The sequence below is a fragment of the Coturnix japonica genome, chromosome 1 (assembly GCF_001577835.2).
Source record: "Coturnix japonica isolate 7356 chromosome 1, Coturnix japonica 2.1, whole genome shotgun sequence".
In the NCBI taxonomy this organism is placed as follows: domain Eukaryota; kingdom Metazoa; phylum Chordata; class Aves; order Galliformes; family Phasianidae; genus Coturnix; species Coturnix japonica.
In genome coordinates this window covers 28862325-28881939 of record NC_029516.1, presented here as the reverse complement: position 1 = coordinate 28881939, position 19615 = coordinate 28862325, and the positions used below count along the sequence as shown (strand labels likewise).

Here is a 19615-nt window from a genome sequence, read left to right as displayed (position 1 = left end):
ATTTAATAAAACAGGTTTTCAAAGGGCCTCAAAAACTACGCAAGCTTTTGAAAGAGGGTGCAATCTGATAAAAGCTTAATCACTTTCATTAGAACCTGAGATGAACAGGTTTATACATTTTATTGTTATAAAGATTTCTTAATAAAAATGGAGTTTCAGAGAGTTTTCACTATTGCATCTGTAATGGCTTTTGAAATTCTAGCAGTAGAAGTAATCACAGTGGAGATTTGCTCCCCCCTGCTAATATGGTTTCAACAGAGAGGGAGAATTCAGAAATGGAAAAATGCCTAGTAATAATCTTTGTATTTTCACAGTGCCAGTGCTCCTTTCCAAATGAAGGAAAGGGAATGATTCGTTTTCAGGTCTTTTCTTTGTATCTGTTTTAGGACATGTCCAGAAATGCATTGAATTGATGTGTATTTGTAGCTTTGGAGCAAGGATGCTAAAATGTTACAATTAAAACGTGTCCAATTCATAGTTTGCCCAACAATGTATACAGCTGTGTGAAACTGGCAATTCAGTATAGTCTGGAGTTTCTGTTTTTCTTATTGTTTTGCTTTGAGTTTGACAACCTGTTGTGAGTAAACCAGGAATGAGGAATTTATCTGCATGTGTTTTTTAAGGTACGCACTATGTGGAAAATCTGAGAGTATCTTTAATGTTTAAAGACAAACATGAAATAATGGTTTGAAACCTAGTGCAAGTTGTTACGCTCACGGTTGCCTTGATAGACTCCAGATGGATGTGAGCTTGAGCTATGAGTGAAAGTGTCTGGCTCCAGTGTGGTGATCATGCACAGCAGTTGTTGTAATTGCAGGATTTTTATAGTTTAAGAACTCTGCCAGATTTTTTCTTTTTTTTTTTTTTTTTTTTTAACATGTTATAACTCCAGCAGAACAAATCTACTCATGTCTGTTACTGTCTGGTAGGTCCTTTAGGCAAGGATGTTTTAAATAAAGCTTTTGCAGGGTTTTTAGGTGAAATGAAGAAATGCAGGTTTTTAGGAGTAACGCTGAAACCTCTTTGTTAAAATAATCACTGATTCCTAAGTCTTTTCTAAAGCGTGAACAGCAGTAACAAATTAGGCACTAACTGCCATAACTTCACTAAACTTTGGCTGTTTATTTGCATAGTTCATATAATCCCTACAGACTAAAGCCAAATACTGGGTTAATTTTAAGAGTAAAAATCGTCTGTGCTCTGTCTGCTTTAAGCGAACGAGTTAGATTCCCATCACTAATATAACCTATGTCTTTGTTACAGTGTATTTTTTCATCTAAGAAGTCTGTATGAGAATCCTTAATCTGTACAGCTGGTGTCTTCAAATGCTAACAAATGGATTTTTTAGAAGTCTATGGCCAGACAAATGTTTGCACTAGACTTTCAAGCAGTGAAAGATGCAATCCTCTAACTCAAGTGTGGTTAACCTCATTTACAGGAGAACTCAAAATCATAGTGATGAAACTAACATTTGTGGCTTCTTGCAAATGTTAGCACTATACTGGTTTTCCATCTTTTAAGAGGAAAATCTTTAGGAGTTTAGGCACCTGGAAGAAGACACAGGTGTACAATGTCAGGTGTGCAAAACCTGAGCTGGATCCCAGAAATCATCCCTCTGTGGCCACTTGCATGTGGTGGAGGGTGTGTCTCTTCTCTGGGGCCTCCCCCAGCACTTGCCCCCACCTTTTTTTTTGTGCTGCAAAAATGTATGCCACACCTGCAGTTCTTTCATGCAGGTTGCTATGGTGCACCAATTTAAGAAACCCAGCAGCAGCACCCCAGAGCTCTGGGCCTGATCATTGCTGTTTGTAATGCACATGTATGACTGGGATTATTTTTAGCAATTTCTTTCTTTCTTTTTTTTTTTTTTTTTAATCTTTATTTTTTAAGTCAGTCTGGTTCAGAAACATCAAAACAAAAGGTGAGGATCGTCTTTCTAACTTGGGAAGTGAGTTACGTGAGTCCGTCAGTTGTGCTTTATTTATTTATTTATTTTTTTTGTCAGTGAAGAGCAAGAGCCTGCATGCCATGCTTGTAACAGTTTGCACCAGCAGAGGAGAACTACTGCCTCTTTTGTGCCACCCACCATTAGGTTTCCATTTGTTAAGTAGGCATCAGTGTGTGTCAGTGGGTACAGGTTTGTCAGCATGGAGAAATTCATTGACACCTTTGCTTTGTATGTGTTTACGTATCAGATGCCATTTTGTCAGACTGCCCATCTGCTGGCATCACAGTAACAAAATGTAACTTAATATTGGTGGGAAGGTTCAACCTCTGCTACTGTACTGTCTGCATCTGCTTTTGATGCTGTGGGCGAAAAATAGGAGGCATTACTTTTAGAACAGCCCACGTATCATGATCAGGCATGTTGTTGAGTGTTTAAGATCCAGTACTCAATTAGCATGGGAAAAAAGTGTTAAGTGTGAGAAATGTTTATGCCCTTTAGCCAGATGCTGAAGTTGCTTGCTGCTGAAGTGCACTGATGCAATTCTTTGTGGGCCTGCATTGCAAACTCTCAGTTACATAAGATTAGGAGTTCCTTAAAAACAGTGGAGCTTGTGTTATAAACTAACTGTTATAGTGTACAGCAAGCACTTTGCAGACAGCTGTATCACTACAGATAAGATAGTGACAAAGAGTAGGAACTTGCAGGTTGTGGTGGGTGGATGACTAAAAAGGGGGAGGCCTTCAACACAGCTATCTCTGGTAATGAGGCCAGCTGGAAATGCTTGGGCTAATCTCTACAAGTTTGAGTTTCTGTAATCAGCTTCTCTGCCTTCTATTGTGCAGTTGTTCTCTTATTTCCGTTATGTTTTCAGTATTTGTGAGACCACAGAAAAATGTTTCTTAGGACTGTATTTCTTGATGATTTCCAGTGGTCAGGAGGATGTACAGTGAAGATGCACAGTATCTGTAGGGAAATGAATTTCTTGGCAATGGTCAAGGAAGTGTGTTGCATTCTTAGTATCCTAGCAAGCACCCTTGTCTGCAAAAGCACTAACAAGGTTTGTTGTAAACTGCATCAAATTATATTTTGGGTTCTTCAGTGTAGAGCGGTAGAAGCTGAGTGCTAGAGCTACTTCAGGTGCATTTAAATGCAATATTAATGTGAATAATACACAAACTTCTTAAAATTCAAAGTAGATTTATGCCTTCTTGTGTATATTTTCTTCTGATACTACTTAAGGACTATGCTAGATTTGCTTTTGCAGGCCCTGTATTGTGTAAAAATAGAATTGAGATTGATGTACAGTCCTCATTGTGTAGCTGAGGTTTCTGAGCTGCTTTAAAGAAGCAAGCAGGAAAAGTGGAATGGTACAGATACGGTAATCAATTAAAGATTGAGGTGGCAATGAGCCTTGGTTTATGAATTTTCCTAGTAGTCAACCACATGCTTTAGCCAGATCTTTCCATGGGAAGGGAGGGAGGATGATGTACATAAGTTACCACGCTGAAATGTTTGTCATCCATCTTAAACACTTGAAGACATACGCACGCACAAAACCCCAAATGAACAATTATTTTCAATTGTTCAGGAAATTATTTGACACTGTCAAAGAATGTGATCAAAGTATTTGCATTTATTTGTACCTTGCACATTTAAGTGAGTTTGTATTCTAATTTTACTAACATTAAACAAATAATTTTGTGTACTTGGAAACAAATGGTAACATATTCCTAATTGTGATTGTCTCGATTTATTCAACAGTCTACGGCAAAACTGACGGGTTGTTTATTTTTGTAACCTCACAGGGATCTCAGTCACAACAAATTATCTTCAATCAAGGCCAATTTCTTGGATCACCTTCATAGTCTTCGGGAAGTGTAAGTTCATTTGTCTTAATTAAAAAATAAAAAATAAAAAAGAGGTGGTTTGTATAGGCTAATTGTACTGCAGAGGTATCAGTACCCAGGGAAAACTGGTTGGCAAAGATGTTAGTTATTCTGAAATCTTGTATTAAACTGGAATTAATTTCAAATTTTGACACTGTTCAGGAATTTAGGAAATCCTATGATGTACTTCTGACTTACTTCAACATTAATTTTATTTTTATATTAATAGGAAGTTGAACAACAATGAACTGGAGATCATTCCAAATCTGGGACCAGTCTCTGCAAATATAACTCTTCTCTCTTTGTAAGTAGATCCTATTCTTGTCCCTAGTTAGTGGAACTAACTGCAGAATTAGTAGAAATAGGTGCATTACAGAGATTAAAGTAAAATAATTGGAAATAGAGCGGTTTGTGGTTAGGAAGTTGATTATGTCATGTTATTTAGCAGGTTGTTTAAAATGTGTATAATTAAGCTCAATCCTTATAGTTTTTATACTTCCCTCAGATACAAAGACTGTATTAGAATTAATTTATGTTGTGGTAGTGCTGAGAAGCCTCAGCTCTCTTGTCCTGGGCACTGAACAAACATTAGTAAATGCTCTGAAGTCTGCATTGTACAAGTTTGTATAACAAGAGTTATACTCTACTGTTATACATTTTGGCTGAAATCCCAATTGCATTAAATCATGACAGAATTCCATTAATTTCAGTGGGCAATGTAGGGAAATCCCCTTGACGTGCAGCTTCAGGACAATTATCTATGTTAAAAGATGTTGTACCAGTCTCTTTAGAGTGTATTTTCGAGGCCACTTCTGTATGTAGCATAAAACTGTGGTTGTAGTTGTGACACACAGTTAAGTCCATATTCATTATTTTGTCTAAAATATGCTTACTTCATGTGGCATCTGTAATATGGGTGTAAAATTGTAAAAGGCATATAGGGCCCCAAAAGAAAACACTTGATTTTAGAGGAAATCTGAAATCTGTTTAATTTGTTCTTCTCCCTCTCCACCACATAGTATGGTCTTTCTAAGATGCTGAAAAAAAAAATCTTGCTATCTTACTCTAAAGGGGAAGTGAAAAAGGACATGTTTTGATATGTGGGACTTGGGTTTTATCAGTGGGAATCTAAAGTGTTTAAACCTAGTAATATGTAGCCCTCTGGCCAAATCCTACTCTTGGATACAAATTGCAAGTTACCTTTCATGAAGAAGCCTGAAGGGTTAAAACAATACCGTAAACTTCAGAAAGCTGTTCAGTTAATTAAATTGATCACTATTCAATTGCTTACATCTGGTGATTTATAGGGGTTTGTTTTTACTCTAGACCCAGGTCAGCTAAGTCAGCTGGTGCAGCCGCTGTGTCTGGACTGTTCTGTTTGAATAAGAACTAAGTGACATTTGATACTGATGTGGTTTCTTACAAATCAGGATCAGAAAAGAATGAAAGAAAAAGCAGATGGTGTCTGACTAATAACTGTTTAATTTAAGCATGTCATCTATTACTATTTTGTGGTAGAGTTGACGTGACTTTTACACTAGCATAGGATTCTGTAGTTTAAGCATCTCATTGATTTAAAGAATGTATTTCTTTAATAATAATAATATAAAAAAAGTTAAGGTTCCCTTTGCCACAAAGTTGTAAGTATTAACATAATAAAAGTATATGATATTCTCCTGTCTTACCCATGATGAATTCAAAATTAAGAGTTTGTCCTTAGTTCTGTAGTCCTTCTCCTGGAAGTGCAACTAGTTTAGATGGATGTATAGTCATCATTCTTTAACTTTGCAAAGATTTTTGTTCTCCTTTGAAAGAATCAAAATTGTTCAATACTGGATTGGTTGTTCTGTATCCTGAAGTCACTAGCTTGGTTCATTCATCCGCATGATCTGTTCTCTGTACTTTATTTTATACTGATACTTACAAAATACCAAAAAAAAAAAAAAAGTTTTCTGGATGTTATATTAGCAGTGCAGCTTAAGTTGGTCTGATTTAGTGTTAGCTTGTTCTCTTTTTAATTTCAATTACTTCTGTTTGATGTTGTGTGATTATTGAATGTAGGTATGCTCCAGTTGAGGTTTAATATTGATTGTATGTCCACTGTAAAAATTCATTCAGATTAATGTGCTAGAACTAATTCCTCAAGTAATTTATGATTGTGTGTAATCGTTAATAAGTAAAATTTTTTCTTATCAGAATGTATGTAGGCAGAACAGATAATTAGAGTGGTATTGCACTGTTCCAAAAATAAACCATCATGCTCCTTTTGCAAAGGTTTCTCTTACAGAGTAGAAATTATTTACATAGAAAGATGTTCAGTCTAAATTTTACAACAGGAGATACAAATAAAGCAGAATAAGCATGCAGCAATTGTCTGATATAGAAATATATGTAATAAACTAATATAATAGATATGCACATATCTTGATCTGATGGGTTATTTTAGAAGTGAAAAGATATGTTCACTAATTGGAGAGGTTGAATCAAACTGCTAATATATATCTAAGTCATGCAAAGAAAACACATATGGAACAATTATAATTTTTCAAACCACTTTTAAAAGAATAATTGTTCTTTGTATATACTTCTGATATCTTTATGCATTCTTCAACTTTCATAATGAAAAGAGGCTGTGGAACCCTTCCAAAACAAACTACTGGTTCCTTGTTGAGTCTTTGTTCTGAATTTGAAATAAAAGCAGAAAGAAGGCTGCTAGTCTTGGGGAACTTGATTTGATTACATTCCTTACACATCTGTTAATTGCTGTCAGTTGAAAAGCCAGTTGTTTTTTTCCAAGGAGTCTTCAAGTAATGCTGTGGAATGGCCTCCCTTTGGGGCAAAATCTTCATGGGGGAAAAAAAGTTTTTAACCAATAAAGTGGAAAAATTCTTCCAAATAATCATCAGCTGATCAGTGGAGACTTAGAATTTTACTTCTTTTGTGAGAATTTTCTTTCTTTGCAGAGGAAATTATACAGATTATATGTCTACAGTGGATAAATAATACTGTAGGTATCTCCATACAGCACCGTATGTCTAAATCTTTTGAGCAGTATAAACAAGCATGGGTGGATTGTCATGCTAGTGTAGTTTCTATTTCTGGATCTACCTCATTTATAACTATCTAATGGATATTTAGCTTAGATATTTTCATACTGCTGAATTACATATGGTAAAACATACCTGGAGCAATAGATGTTCCTGGTCTTGTGGTTGAAGTCTGTCAGTAATGTTAATCAGTGGTGCCAACAACTTGTTTTTCCTGGATACGAGCAGAGAGTTGAACACAAGGAGAAGGAAGGGTATCAAGCAGATCCCCCTCCTCCCCCTTCCCCACCAGCACCCTGGAAAGATATACATTCATGGGAAGGAATGCAGACTCAAATGCAGGTATACTCATTACATGACTGGAGATGCAACTAACACTTCATTCATGTGATGAATATGTATTTTGTCTCATGTCTAGCAAATGTACTTGCACATGCCTGTTTTACAGCGATGTTTCTTGGAAAGGTCTGATAATATCTTTCAGCATGTTTGATCATTTAATTGACAATTCAGCTCTCCATTCTCCCTAGACACCCAGCCATTTTCACCGGCTTCTGGGAGAGAGAGCAGAAAGTAGTTTATGAAGGCATAAAGAAAAAAGTTCAGCCATTTGCCAGAGATTTCCAGCTCTCCAATTGGACTAATAGCTGTAGTCAGCTGGCCAGGCCACCCATGTGCTGGAGAAAACAAGATTTTTTGAGGAATACTGTATTTCATAACTGGTAACTTAAAACTGCATAGTGTGTGGATCCACAGTAACATAGTTCTTCTTGTCTATTTCTGGACCTGAGACATTCCAAATCTCCTAAGTTGCATTTCTGAAATACTTTCAAAAAGCAGTCAATTTGATGTAGAAATTCCTTTAAATGGTTGTACTAGTTTTGTATTAGAAAATTCTGCATTTATGGCACAAAAAAGTGTTTGTTTTTTTTTTTTGTTTGTTTTGTTTTGTTTTTTTATTATTATTTCTGGATTGATGGATCACTTTGTGTCAAGTAGAGAAATGGACACTAATGAACATTTCTTCCAGAGAAGCAGAAAATTCTGAATTGCTTCAAATTCTAGTGATATTAAAGAATATCTGAGATGTACCAATCCTGTTCCATTGATTCTGAAAACCAACTAGAATCTGTGATACTGATACATGAGAATAAAATCCTTGTCTCTTAGGTTTATCATAGCTGTAAAATTTTGCATCTGGTTTGAATTTGGGCTCCTTAAACTCATACTCTAAATTGTGGAAGGGAGTTTTGAGTTAAGGTGTCCATTGTATGTGCTTGTGTAAAGGTAATATATAACTATACATCAAGTACATATCTACATGATGCTTTGGTGGTTGCAAGCTATTAACATTCAAAAACCTTGCCAGAACTTCTCACAGCGCATCACCTGGAAAAAGAACAAACAAACATATAAAAGCAATCAACAAACCAAACAAAATAAAATACAAGATCTGAGTTTATTGCAGTAGACTTGATGCCTTCTCCCACTACTCTAGAGCTTTTGGGAAGATGTACATAACTGACATGACTTAAATAACTGTTTTCTGCAAATATGACTTTTATATTTTAATCATTAATGCTGATAGTACAGATCAGACTTAAGTTGCGATTTCACGCAAGGCTGAAACTTCATCCAGCATTGTCATTTTTTGTGTGTGTGTGCAAATGTGACGTGATAGGAAAGTGTGGATGTAGCGTGTGTTTTTAGGGTGCACTGAATGCTCAAGAAGTTATTTGGGTTAATAAAAATTACTCTGATTGTAACCTGCTTTAATTACAAAAAATTGGAAACCTCTCAGTACAGTCAGTGATGAAGGACATTTAAAGATATTTGGGGGAAAGCTGTGCTACTGAAGATGAAGAAATGGATCGAAACTGAGTAATATAAGTGCATCACTCTTTTATAAAAGTCCCTTATGGACATTTGCCTACACATTCTACTTTACAAGTCCTCAGAAAATAATAACTAGTTTGTGTAATTAATGCTTTGTATGGAATAAAGACACTTAGTGATTTACAAATTCTGCAGCGTTGCTTAAGATTTAGCTTTAGCATATGTGGTATAGGTAATGAACTCATGGTCCTTTATTTGTGGATTTAACACACACACACACGCACACACTGGACACCATCCAAACACACACATGCACACACGACACCATCCGAAATTGCCAGTGTGCTGTATTTCTGTGTCCTTCAGTGCTTTGGAAAATGGAAGGCTGCAGTCAGTGACTTTAGAGGGATGGTACAACTCTTGAGTATCCAGCCTCCATAACTAAATTTTATTGTTTTTATAAATATAAAAGTACTAGAATTAATATTAAAAACAAAAACAGAAAAACATGTTTCTCATTGCCCATGCATGCCAAAGTTTCTACTGTGTATAGTGAAATTCTAACATTAGGCTAGCTTTGAATGATGGAGTGCATTAAATAGTTAGGGATTTTATTTCTTGTTAAATAAAAATTATCCGTTTTAAAACTGTAGATACGTGTGGAACAGGTGATTTAGATAGAAGTATTCCAGTAGCTTACATTCTAAAAACTACTCATGTTAATCAAGAAGACAAATATTCAGTTTTAGTGAAGCCAGAGTAGAAAATACAATATTCATTTTTCAAATGTTACATTCATATATTGCTTGTATAATCTTTTTAAATAAAGAATGTGGGCTCTTTTCATGAGAGAACTGTTAACCCTTTAGGGCAGTTGAAGCAAGAAGGTTTGGTTTTGGGTTCTGCAGTAATGAACAACATTGGCCAGTGTGGAGATTTTCTGTAATGTGTATGCTGGTCTGTTAAGTGCTGGGCTGAAACCACAGATCAGTCTTCTGAAGGCTTTCAACAACATTCAGTTTGCAGTGTCTTTATATTGGTATATTCCAAGTCAAACTGCATTGGCTTTGAAGGCACGTGCAGTCCTGCGTCCTGCATGCTTAAAATATTAATGAACAAAAAATTACTAACAGAAATACTGCTCAGGATATGCCATGGGCCAGAAGTACTGGGAAGTTGCCAGTCTTAGTTGAGTGTGGGAATTATCTAATAAGTAAAATTGTTCCAACTTTAAATGTAGCTTTCTGATCAGCTATTTGAAAACGATTCTGACTAGTCAGTTTTTAATTTTAGGCCTTTGGTGTTCAAAGAACACTTTTGAGAAACAAAGCCGAAAGTGCTACTTGAAAAATTGAGAAAGTGCAAAATCATCCTCTTCAAAGAGAAAATAAATCAACAAGGTTATCTAAGCCATGAAAAATAATTTAAAATTTCAGAGCTGGTTTATACAGCATGGTAGACATTAAATTTGCATATCTTCTCCAGTGGGTCAGATCAGTAACAAGTAGAACCAGCCCTTCAGAGAATGCACTTTTGAGGGGCAGCAATTGAACATACGCTTGTAGATTTTCATTGTTATTAATTAATGCATGCAATCTCATCCTGACTGATTAATCAACATATAGCATAAATACTTATATAACTTTGTGCACAAATGTAGCTACTGAGGAAAAGTAGTGTATTATTTAGAAGTGATCTTATTTTAATATTGTGTGCACATTTCTGTTCAAAATAAGGAAATGTATATAAAAATTTGGCTTGATATAAGGGGCGTTGTAGATCATGCTTCAAGTAGTTATCTTGAGAAGTAAAATTTGATTAGTTGAAGTGAACATGCAAAATATCTTATACATCTGCTCAACTGCCAATGTAGAAGTAGAGCAATGATTTGCATAGTTTGGTTGTACCTCAACTAGAACCACTTCTGCAAAGTGCTTTTGGTAAATACATGTTTTTTTCATAATTGTTATTTGCAAGATTATTTGGAATGGATGTAGGAATGATAAATCTGTCTTCTTGCAGTAGATTGGGAATGACAGCTGTGTTTAAAATCCAGAAGAAAGCTGTCTTGGTTTGTATTTAGTAAGATATAGTCATAAGAAGGAAGTTCAGACACCACTCTTGAGAATTAAAGCTTATATTCAGTAGGAGTGGATGCCTTTCCCTTCTGTGCTTGCCAGAGAAAAGTGGTATTGTGTGTTTATAAAGCCAGCATACTAAACTGTAGTCTGGTTCCCAATATTAAGAAAATTTTGGTCAAATATTTTACATCCTTGTCATCTCTTCAGTTACCGCTTTATTATGGGAAGGATTAAGATTTGGATGCTGCCTGGAAGAGTTTGTTTTGAAGAAGGATTGAAAGAAAGGGCAGAGGAATGCCAGACTGACCTTCAGGCATAAGGCAACTTGGAGAAAGTCCCAAAAATGAGAGTGGTGGTAAACCATGTGTGACTTGGGCTGAAGTTGTGAGCAAAAAACTAGAGCAGAAAACTTACTGGAATTAGTTTCTGCAGTCTGACATTTGGTGTGGAGACTAAGAAGAAGTAAATGAAAGAATTTGAAAAGGAACCTGTCTTAGTCAGACTTGCAGACGTGGAAACTAGATTTTTATGACAGCAATTTAGATTGAGTGCAGGGAACGGGTAGAAATATCTGGAAACCCAGAGATTGCTGTAGCAGAAATATAGAGTCTAGATAAATACTTTTGCAAAGAGAATGGAAATTAGTGCAAATTTTATGAACTATTTGCAGTGGGGAAAAAAAAAAAAACGGCATGATTTTCTGATCAACAGTATTAAAGATTAATTGAAAAGAATGATTATGGTTCAGAAAAGCAGAGAATACTATTCCCATGTGACAAAGTAGAAGAATGGTAGGCTTAATTCATCATGAGAGAGATGTGATGTTTTGTGAGACAGACAGCACAGGGAACAAGATAAGTTGGAATGATGTTAAAATGCCAGACATCATAAGGACTAGATTTTGAGCGTAGAGCTGTGGTAGATGGTTATTGCAGGGGAGGAGTATTACTTGGTGACTCAGCATCTTGAATGAAGTACAAGTGGACAGGGAGAAGATCCCTCAACTTGTTGCTGACAGTTGAGGTTAAGAGTAGGTCTAGAAGAGTTTGAAGTTTGAAGCGCCTAGGCTTCAGTCTGCACCCTCCAAGAGTTGGCTCTATTTTAAACAAATCTAAAAAAAAAAAACAAAACAAAAACAACCAAACATATTTTTAATTTATAAGTTCATAAATCAGATTAAAAATACGATTTATAAAATTGGAGGGTTTTATGCTGTGTTTAATCTAGGCCGTGACTACAGTTCTTTAAGATTTTAGCATTAAATGACAGTCATGGAGTGCACTGGGCCTGCAGTGGGTTATTATTTCTGTGATCAGCTTCTGCTGAAATAGCTGTATTCTCATTGTTTATGTTTACCTTCATTAAAGTAGTGAACTTATGTGTTCAGTTGACCATCACATACAAAGTAATGTATGATTATTTTGGAAAGGTCAAAAAGTGGAATGGGAAACAGACTCCGGAGTGTAAAGAAAACAGTTTGAAAGGAAAAATTTAGTTATTTATATTGGTATTATGGCTGGAATCAAGAAATAATTGCTTTGAAAGTATTAAGTGCTTGGAGGTTTGGATTTGCTGCTGTCTACTTTCTAATCATTAAATGATCTCTGAATCTTAGAGTAACTTCATTCTACATGTTTTTCTCCTCCTTTGTACAGTTTATTTTAGGAAATGGTAAACCTTTGTCCAAGTTTTAGAGAAAGAATCAGTAGGCTGTAGACTTCACAAGTCTTGGTTTTATACTTTAAGACTATATACCACAAAAAGCAGAAAAAAACATCTGACCTGAAAAAACAGTGATGGACAAGAATTGTGGTATGAAAGAGACCTTCAAAAGAAAGAACAGCTACTTGTTTCAAGGAATGCCTGTAGCCTCTGTGTGAACCGGACAGCAGACTTTTGTAGACTTACCAGTAGGACTGCCAAGTAAACCTGGCTCTATATCTGATCATCATCTCAGAAATATTTCAAGTGAAACCTTTCTTCCTTCATCTCTAATTCTTTCAAAGATTCCAGAAACTGGAAGAACTTAATTCATTGGTTGTATTTGGTTTTGAGTGTGTAGTCCAATTAGTATTAGGGAGTTCTTAAAAAAGGAGTGTTAAGATTGACATCACAATTACAGAATTTTAAGTGATGTTACTGTTCATTAAAGTGTCACTAATTTTACTTGTCAACTGTGTAGTAATCAGAGAAAAAAATGTTCTTTTTTTTCTCTCTTTCTTATTATAGAAATTACTGAGACTATTTCTTGTAGTATATACTAGTTAAGTTCTCATTCTAAAAAGCCACAACACAGGAGTCTTCCATCACTTGCTAACTATTACAGTCTCAGTCTTACTATCAATTATTTTCTTTCTTTCTGCTAAATTTTTCTACCCCTCAGTGTCTCCACATGATTGTTTCACAAGATAGCTCCAAAAGTCTGGAGGAGTTTGAGAAAAATGTGCAAGTAGCAAATGTAACTGGAGTCATATGATACCAAGGGGTGAGTGGAAGGAAGAACAGGTTGAAGCAACCACAAAGATTGTAGACTGTGCCATAGTGTAATATAATGGAGATGACCATGTGTGTACTTGGATGGACATGAACGGTCACATCTACTTGGTCTGTGCTGACATGGCTGCCTCCAAGCCAGTTCTAATCTTAAAGGTGTGTACTAGAAGATGGTCAGCTAAGCATTTGTGAACCCCAGAATCTCAGTGTCATGGCTTTAGCATTGCTCAGAAAGATGTATCTAGCCCTAGCAAAATGCTTTTTTCTCCTTATATATCTTCTTAATATTTAGCAAGTGACCAAGAGACTTCACCATGATTGATTTGCTTGTTCCTAATGCAAATTTAATATATTCTGCCTTTAATGGACTAGGTGAGGAACAAGAGGTAGTCCAGAATCACAAAGGTGTTAAAGCAGAATTGTATACAATTTTGGAAAACAGATAACTCTCCAAAGTTGTCTTTTTGGACAATTGCTTTTTCTCACTTTGTTCCATCTGCAGACTGAGACACATGCTCCTTGTTAGGATTATGATACAGGATTAGAAGACAAAGAGGCTCTCGTAACACAGCAGATCCAGATCTACTTGGAGGGAAGTTATCCTTGAGAGGGGAAGTGCAAGAATATATATATATATATATATTTTTTTTTTTTGTAGCGGGCTTTTCTTAGAAGCAAGCGCTTCAGATCTAGAGATGCAATTTCTGTATTATAAGATCAGAGCAATGAAGTTTCATTTTTAAGCTTATGTAGATACTTCTTTGAGATATAAAATGCTGTGTATTGGCAATCTTTATTGAGATATATAATCTTATTACCTCACATCTTAAAAACAGATCTCCCAGTACATAAGAACTGTGTCTTAAGTAGTGTTAACTAGGTCCTTAACAAAATGGATGTGGCAATTTCTATCCTGCTTTGTATTTCCCTAGAGGCAAGGAAAGTACAAGCCAATATGTCAGATATGTTGTAGCTGTTGTTTATATTGAATGAATCTTGAGATCATGATTGATGGGATTGTTATAAATGTTTTGACCTACTGGTGTATCTAAAGTCATGAATTCAGAAAGGAAAAGCCAGTGTTTCTCATACCCTAATGAAAAACTAATATTTTGACTTAAGATGCTATTCACTCAGGCTTATGTGAAAATAATTAAATCAATTTATGTGCACAGTATTTTGGAGGGGTTGGTTGTTTTTTTTCTCTTTATGACCTGAAAGTCAGGGCGTAGACAGTTGAATAGCAAGATATGTACTAAAATTAAAGTGAATATTTTGGTGGGTTTGACTGTGTTCCTCAGTGGTCTTTCTTCTTCATGTGCACCAGGAAAAGATATAAAGAAGTTGCATGTTCTTGCACATGGAGAAATTGTGATCTGTTTGCCATTGGCATATTTCTGCGAGAACCTGATGCACTGGTTGACTTGTAAAGGAAATCCCTGCTTGCTTTAATTTTCCCTTCAGGATCTGCAAAATGAAACTGGTGCAGCATGTGGAACTTCTTTTGTCTGAACACAGTGGTTACAGCAACTGAACATTTTTTTCAGAGTGAACAAACTCATATTGTTGTGCCAAGTTAGGGGATATTCTTTTGATCTGTTGTAACAGACAAGGTTGCATTTTCAGTCACATCTTTTTAAGTAGTTTTGATACTTATTAGGAACTTATAAGGAAGTGGAAACGATATTTATTTGAATTTCTTAAAGGATGTTGTGAAGAAAAAGTCAAATTGGAAGTAGACTTTCACTTTAACTAGAGCTGAACCTTAAAACTTGAAGATTTGTCCAGTGCTGGGTAATTATGGTGTTTGAATTTTTTTTAAGTGAAAACTGGATTAGGAGGCTGGAGCAGTAAGGAGTGAAGCATTTAGGCATTTTGCATTTGAGTAGCTTCCACAAATACAAATAGGCAAGAAGGCATGGTGGGGGCTCATTTGATTTTCATTGTGAGATGAAGTAGGACTTTGGTGTGGACCTCTGTTTTGGTGAATGAAAGAAGTTACTTTCTCCCTATGACATGACCTTATCATATCTGAAAAAGAACAATCACTGAAACAAATAAGCTGATTCTTTGTTTGTATTTTTTTATTGTAATCTGCCCTACATCTAATAATTTGCCAGTTAGTTTAAGGGCTAATATGAAGGCTGCAAAAGACTTTTATTCAGTTCCATTAGGTCCAACTCAACTTTGTCATACAGAGGCTATTATCCTGCCAGTTGTGAGGAATTTCTGTTTTATGAAGCAATATTGACACAAAGAGAGCACTGTGTAAGCTGTGTCTGTAAGTGAACACTTTCACACTGCAATTTAGGAGGCGTGCAGTTCAGGAAATTGCTGGCTTCTGCTGGAGCACACTTTTACTGCAAGGAAAATTTTATTCGTCACTCAAGTAATTGGCAGTTTTAATACCTTGTTAGTAATTACCTTATAAACAAACTAATGCATAAAGGCAACTCTGTGACTTGTTATCTAATGCACAGTCTCGTTTGGACAGTGGAACTGACACATCATGGTATTTGTTGTTGTTTTTTTTTTTTAATTAAAGTAATTTGTTTTGATTTATTATAAAAACTTACTGTTAAGAGGTTGTTTGTTGTTGTTGTTGTTTCTAAATAATGTAGTGTAACTCTACCAGACAGCCTGAGAAATGAAACATGATACAAGAGCAGCATTGGAGGAGTTGTAAGATCACTTATCCGTTCCCGTATTTGGTCAGAAGGCCCATTAATCTAACTTACGGTTCAATTCTTGAGTCAGAATTTTTTTGTCTTTAGTAGTAATCCTTCCCTTGCTTATGTGAGTGTTGCCCATGCCATCCTAAGTGTATGGCTTACTGTTTGCAGAGCAACTATTTCTAATAAAGGCAAACACTTTCCAGAAAAAACACTTTTGTTGATAGTTTAACCTGAAATTGCCTTTGCCTTCAATCTCTGGAAGCTGAAGAGAGCACCTAAATTTTCATCATTCATCTTCCTAGGAACAAAATGTACCACAGCCAGAACTGACTTGAACTTTAGAACGTGACAAGGATCATTTTGGGTTGCATTCACTTAATTAATCATGTACTTTTTCCCCTTGTGTACCATTAGCCCCAACAAATAAATCTATTCACTTTGCTGATGTACGTGTGTGATTATAGAACCGGGACAAAAACTATGGTAGTTTCTGAGCGTGAACATGAAATACTATTGCTAGAAAAAGTACGTTTAATTGGAAGTGAAAGTAGAGATGTTTCTTAGAGCAGACTAGGATAGTCTTCAAATAGTTGTAAATTTTTTATTGTAGAATTGAATGTGATGCTTAGCTGAAATCTGACCAAAAAAGAAGACCAGACCCTCTGTCAGGAGTTATGAGAAGCACAAATTTTATTCTTTGCTAACACCGTTGAAAAATTTGCAGGATAAAAATACTAGATCTAATTGTAGTATTAAAGAACATTTTTTTCTGGGGGGAGTGCACTGTCATCAATCTCGCAATCTCAGTCTTTATGGAAATTTAGCTTGAATTTCATGCTGTAGGAGTTCTCAGAAAAACAAAGCAGAATGTCTGAGTTCTGTTGAGTTAGTTTGACTAAAATAAAAAGCAACTATGACCTGATTTCATTGCAATATTGTGACATACTATATTCAATGCAAATAACATATGTCTACATTTCAGAGATTAATGAATGTAGGGTTTTGTGTTCCATTTTAACATTTTAAAAGCAATGAAATGCTTTTGGATTATAATACTTCTTCCTCTTCCCCCTCCACACTCCCATTTGCTGGGAAAATGTTTCAAGAAATCAAGAAATGCTGATGACTGCATTTGCTCAGAACATTCTAGTTTGTATTTCAAGAAAACTAGAAATTAATGCTCTGCCTATAGAACAAGCAGGGAAATTAAGTACTAATTTTGGCAGTGACGCCTAGTTAACAAGTGTTTGCTCTGGAAATGACTTTTTTTTTTTTTTTTTTTTTTTTTTTAAATTTCTATCATTACATTTCAGGACCACTAATAAGATTGCCAACATCTTATCTGAACATCTGAAACCATTTCAGAGTTTAGAAACTTTGGATTTGAGCAACAACAACATATCCGAGCTAAAAATGTCATCATTTCCTTCTTTACAGCTCAAGTATCTGTAAGTAAAACCTAGCATTGCATTTTCTTTTCTATTTTTTTTTTATTATTATTATTTTTATTTTTAAGGTTACTTTCAAAAAATCTTTATGGCAAACTTAGACTGGCAACTGTATGTTGAAGCACAAAATATATTTTAATCAGACGGTCAATAAATGTTCCTACTTTTAACCATTGTTCTTAACCTAAGTTGCAGACTTGAATATAGCGGTTGCTGCATTGAACTGTTTTAATTTGTAGTGAAGGACATTATCTTGAGATTAAATGAATAGATGTGTCTCCCTTGAGAGAAAAAATATGTAGTAAAATGAATTTAAGTTGTGGGTGCCAGTCTAGTCTTGAGTTGCATGAAGTTCTGTAGACCTTGTTGAACTTACCCTAATGTTTTTTATAGTAGTACTGCAAAGACAGAGCTATACTGTGAAGAAAGTAATGGAGCTGCAACATACTATATTTTGGCAACATGCTGTCTTTTGCCAATAATATGGTCTTGCAGAACAGAAAAAATATTGGTGGCAAAATACTATTTGACTGTAGACTGAGTTGTCAAGAGCTTTGATTAATGCGAATAATGAAATTTAATTTATCACAGTATATGCAGACTGAGAGCTCTATGTTTCACTACTTGGTATTAAAATTTTATTAAATAACTGTAAATTTAACCTTCTAGACATTGTTTCAACAGGTACATTAACAGTAACCGAATAACCTCCTTGGAGCCTGGTACCTTTGACAATTTGTCTACCACACTTCAAGTATTGAAACTGAACAGGAACAGAATTTCAGCAATCCCTCAAAAGATGTTTAAACTTTCCCATCTGCAGCACCTGTAAGTGCAACCTACAATTGACTAATTGTTTTCAGGTTTTCTAAGCACTGGTAGTGCTTGAACTTTAGCCTTTAATTAAAGCAGACGCAGAGTGAGACAGGCACAGAAAACATTACTGCAACCCTTACCAATTGCAGCTTTATACTGAACAAAACCGGTCTTATATATTGGTGAGATATGAATAGTCTTTGTGTTTAAATTTGTCTGCCTATTAATAGGGGGGAAAAAAGAAAAAAAAGAAAAAAAAAAAAAAGGTTAATAGCAAATAGCATTATTTATGTAAAATAAGCATTGGAAAAATTAAGAAATGAAGTAGACTTATCACTCACTACATCAGTCTCTTTGTATGTTTGTAGAAGTACAGAATCATTTAGAATCACTGAATCACTTAGGTTGGTAAAGACCTTTACGATCATCATATTCAAACGTTATGGTGACATAAAGGGAATTAATTTGCTTTTGAAAGGTATGACAATAAACATTATGCTTGAGTAAGTAGAATTTCATGAGTTTCACTGATATTATATGGTCTATAACTATTTTACTTAATAAATAATAAATATAGCTACTGAATATGAATGAATATGGGGAAATATATTCCCAAAAGATGGGACTCTTTTGGAAATCTTGAAAAGTATGATAAGTTGACAAGAGGATGGTCTAGGACTTCACTTTGTTAAATGCCAAGTAATTATTTTCCACACTAAACAGGCAAGACAAACTGTTAGATTATTTTTGAAAGGAAAAAGCCCTAAAAACAGTGAAATGTTAGGATGCTTGATACAAATGGGAACTGTGACTATGTCTTTCCTGTGCACAAATAGAGGAAATGTATGAGCTAAACCTCAACAGACGAGTGTGAGCACAATAACACTATCTGATGAAGAAAATTCTCAGCTACAAAACACTATTTTTCAACAGTCACCATCCTTAGCTATGCATTTTCTTCAGCTACGAGCAACCTGCATGCTGTGCTCATAAAAATCTTCATAAGCAAGGGTGACCCACCAGCGCCATCATCACTGTGGAGATGCACCACCCACCATCTCCCTGTGCTCCTATCCACTGTTTGAGCTCCATAAACATTCAGCAAGTGTGCATGAATAGCAAGGGTGCTTGCTATTCACTTTTGCTTTGCAGGCACTTTAATGTCAGATGCCATTCTGTGAGGCTGTTCCTCTGCAGCCATCTGTTGCACAGCAACAAAGTTGAACTGAATAGTAGTGGGAAGGTTAAGCCTCTACTGCCATGCCACATGTCCACCTCAAATGTTGTGTACCAGCATTATGAAATAGGAGGCATTGCACTTGGAGCAGCCTTCACATGTTATCACTTGAATAATGTATTCAGAGAAGGAGTGGGGAAGAAATAAA

The 19615-nt window shown here is 35.5% G+C and overlaps 1 protein-coding gene across 1 annotated transcript in view; it reads left to right on the top strand.

Annotated features, from left to right (window-relative positions):
- Positions 1-19615, top strand: part of LRIG3 (leucine rich repeats and immunoglobulin like domains 3) — a 42382-nt gene that overhangs the window by 3541 nt on the left and 19226 nt on the right. Inside the window, exons 2-5 of the mRNA XM_015855211.2 lie at positions 3754-3825; positions 4064-4138; positions 17280-17414; positions 18099-18242. Coding sequence (XP_015710697.1) covers positions 3754-3825; positions 4064-4138; positions 17280-17414; positions 18099-18242 — 426 coding nt within the window. The remainder of the gene's footprint in view (positions 1-3753; positions 3826-4063; positions 4139-17279; positions 17415-18098; positions 18243-19615) is intronic.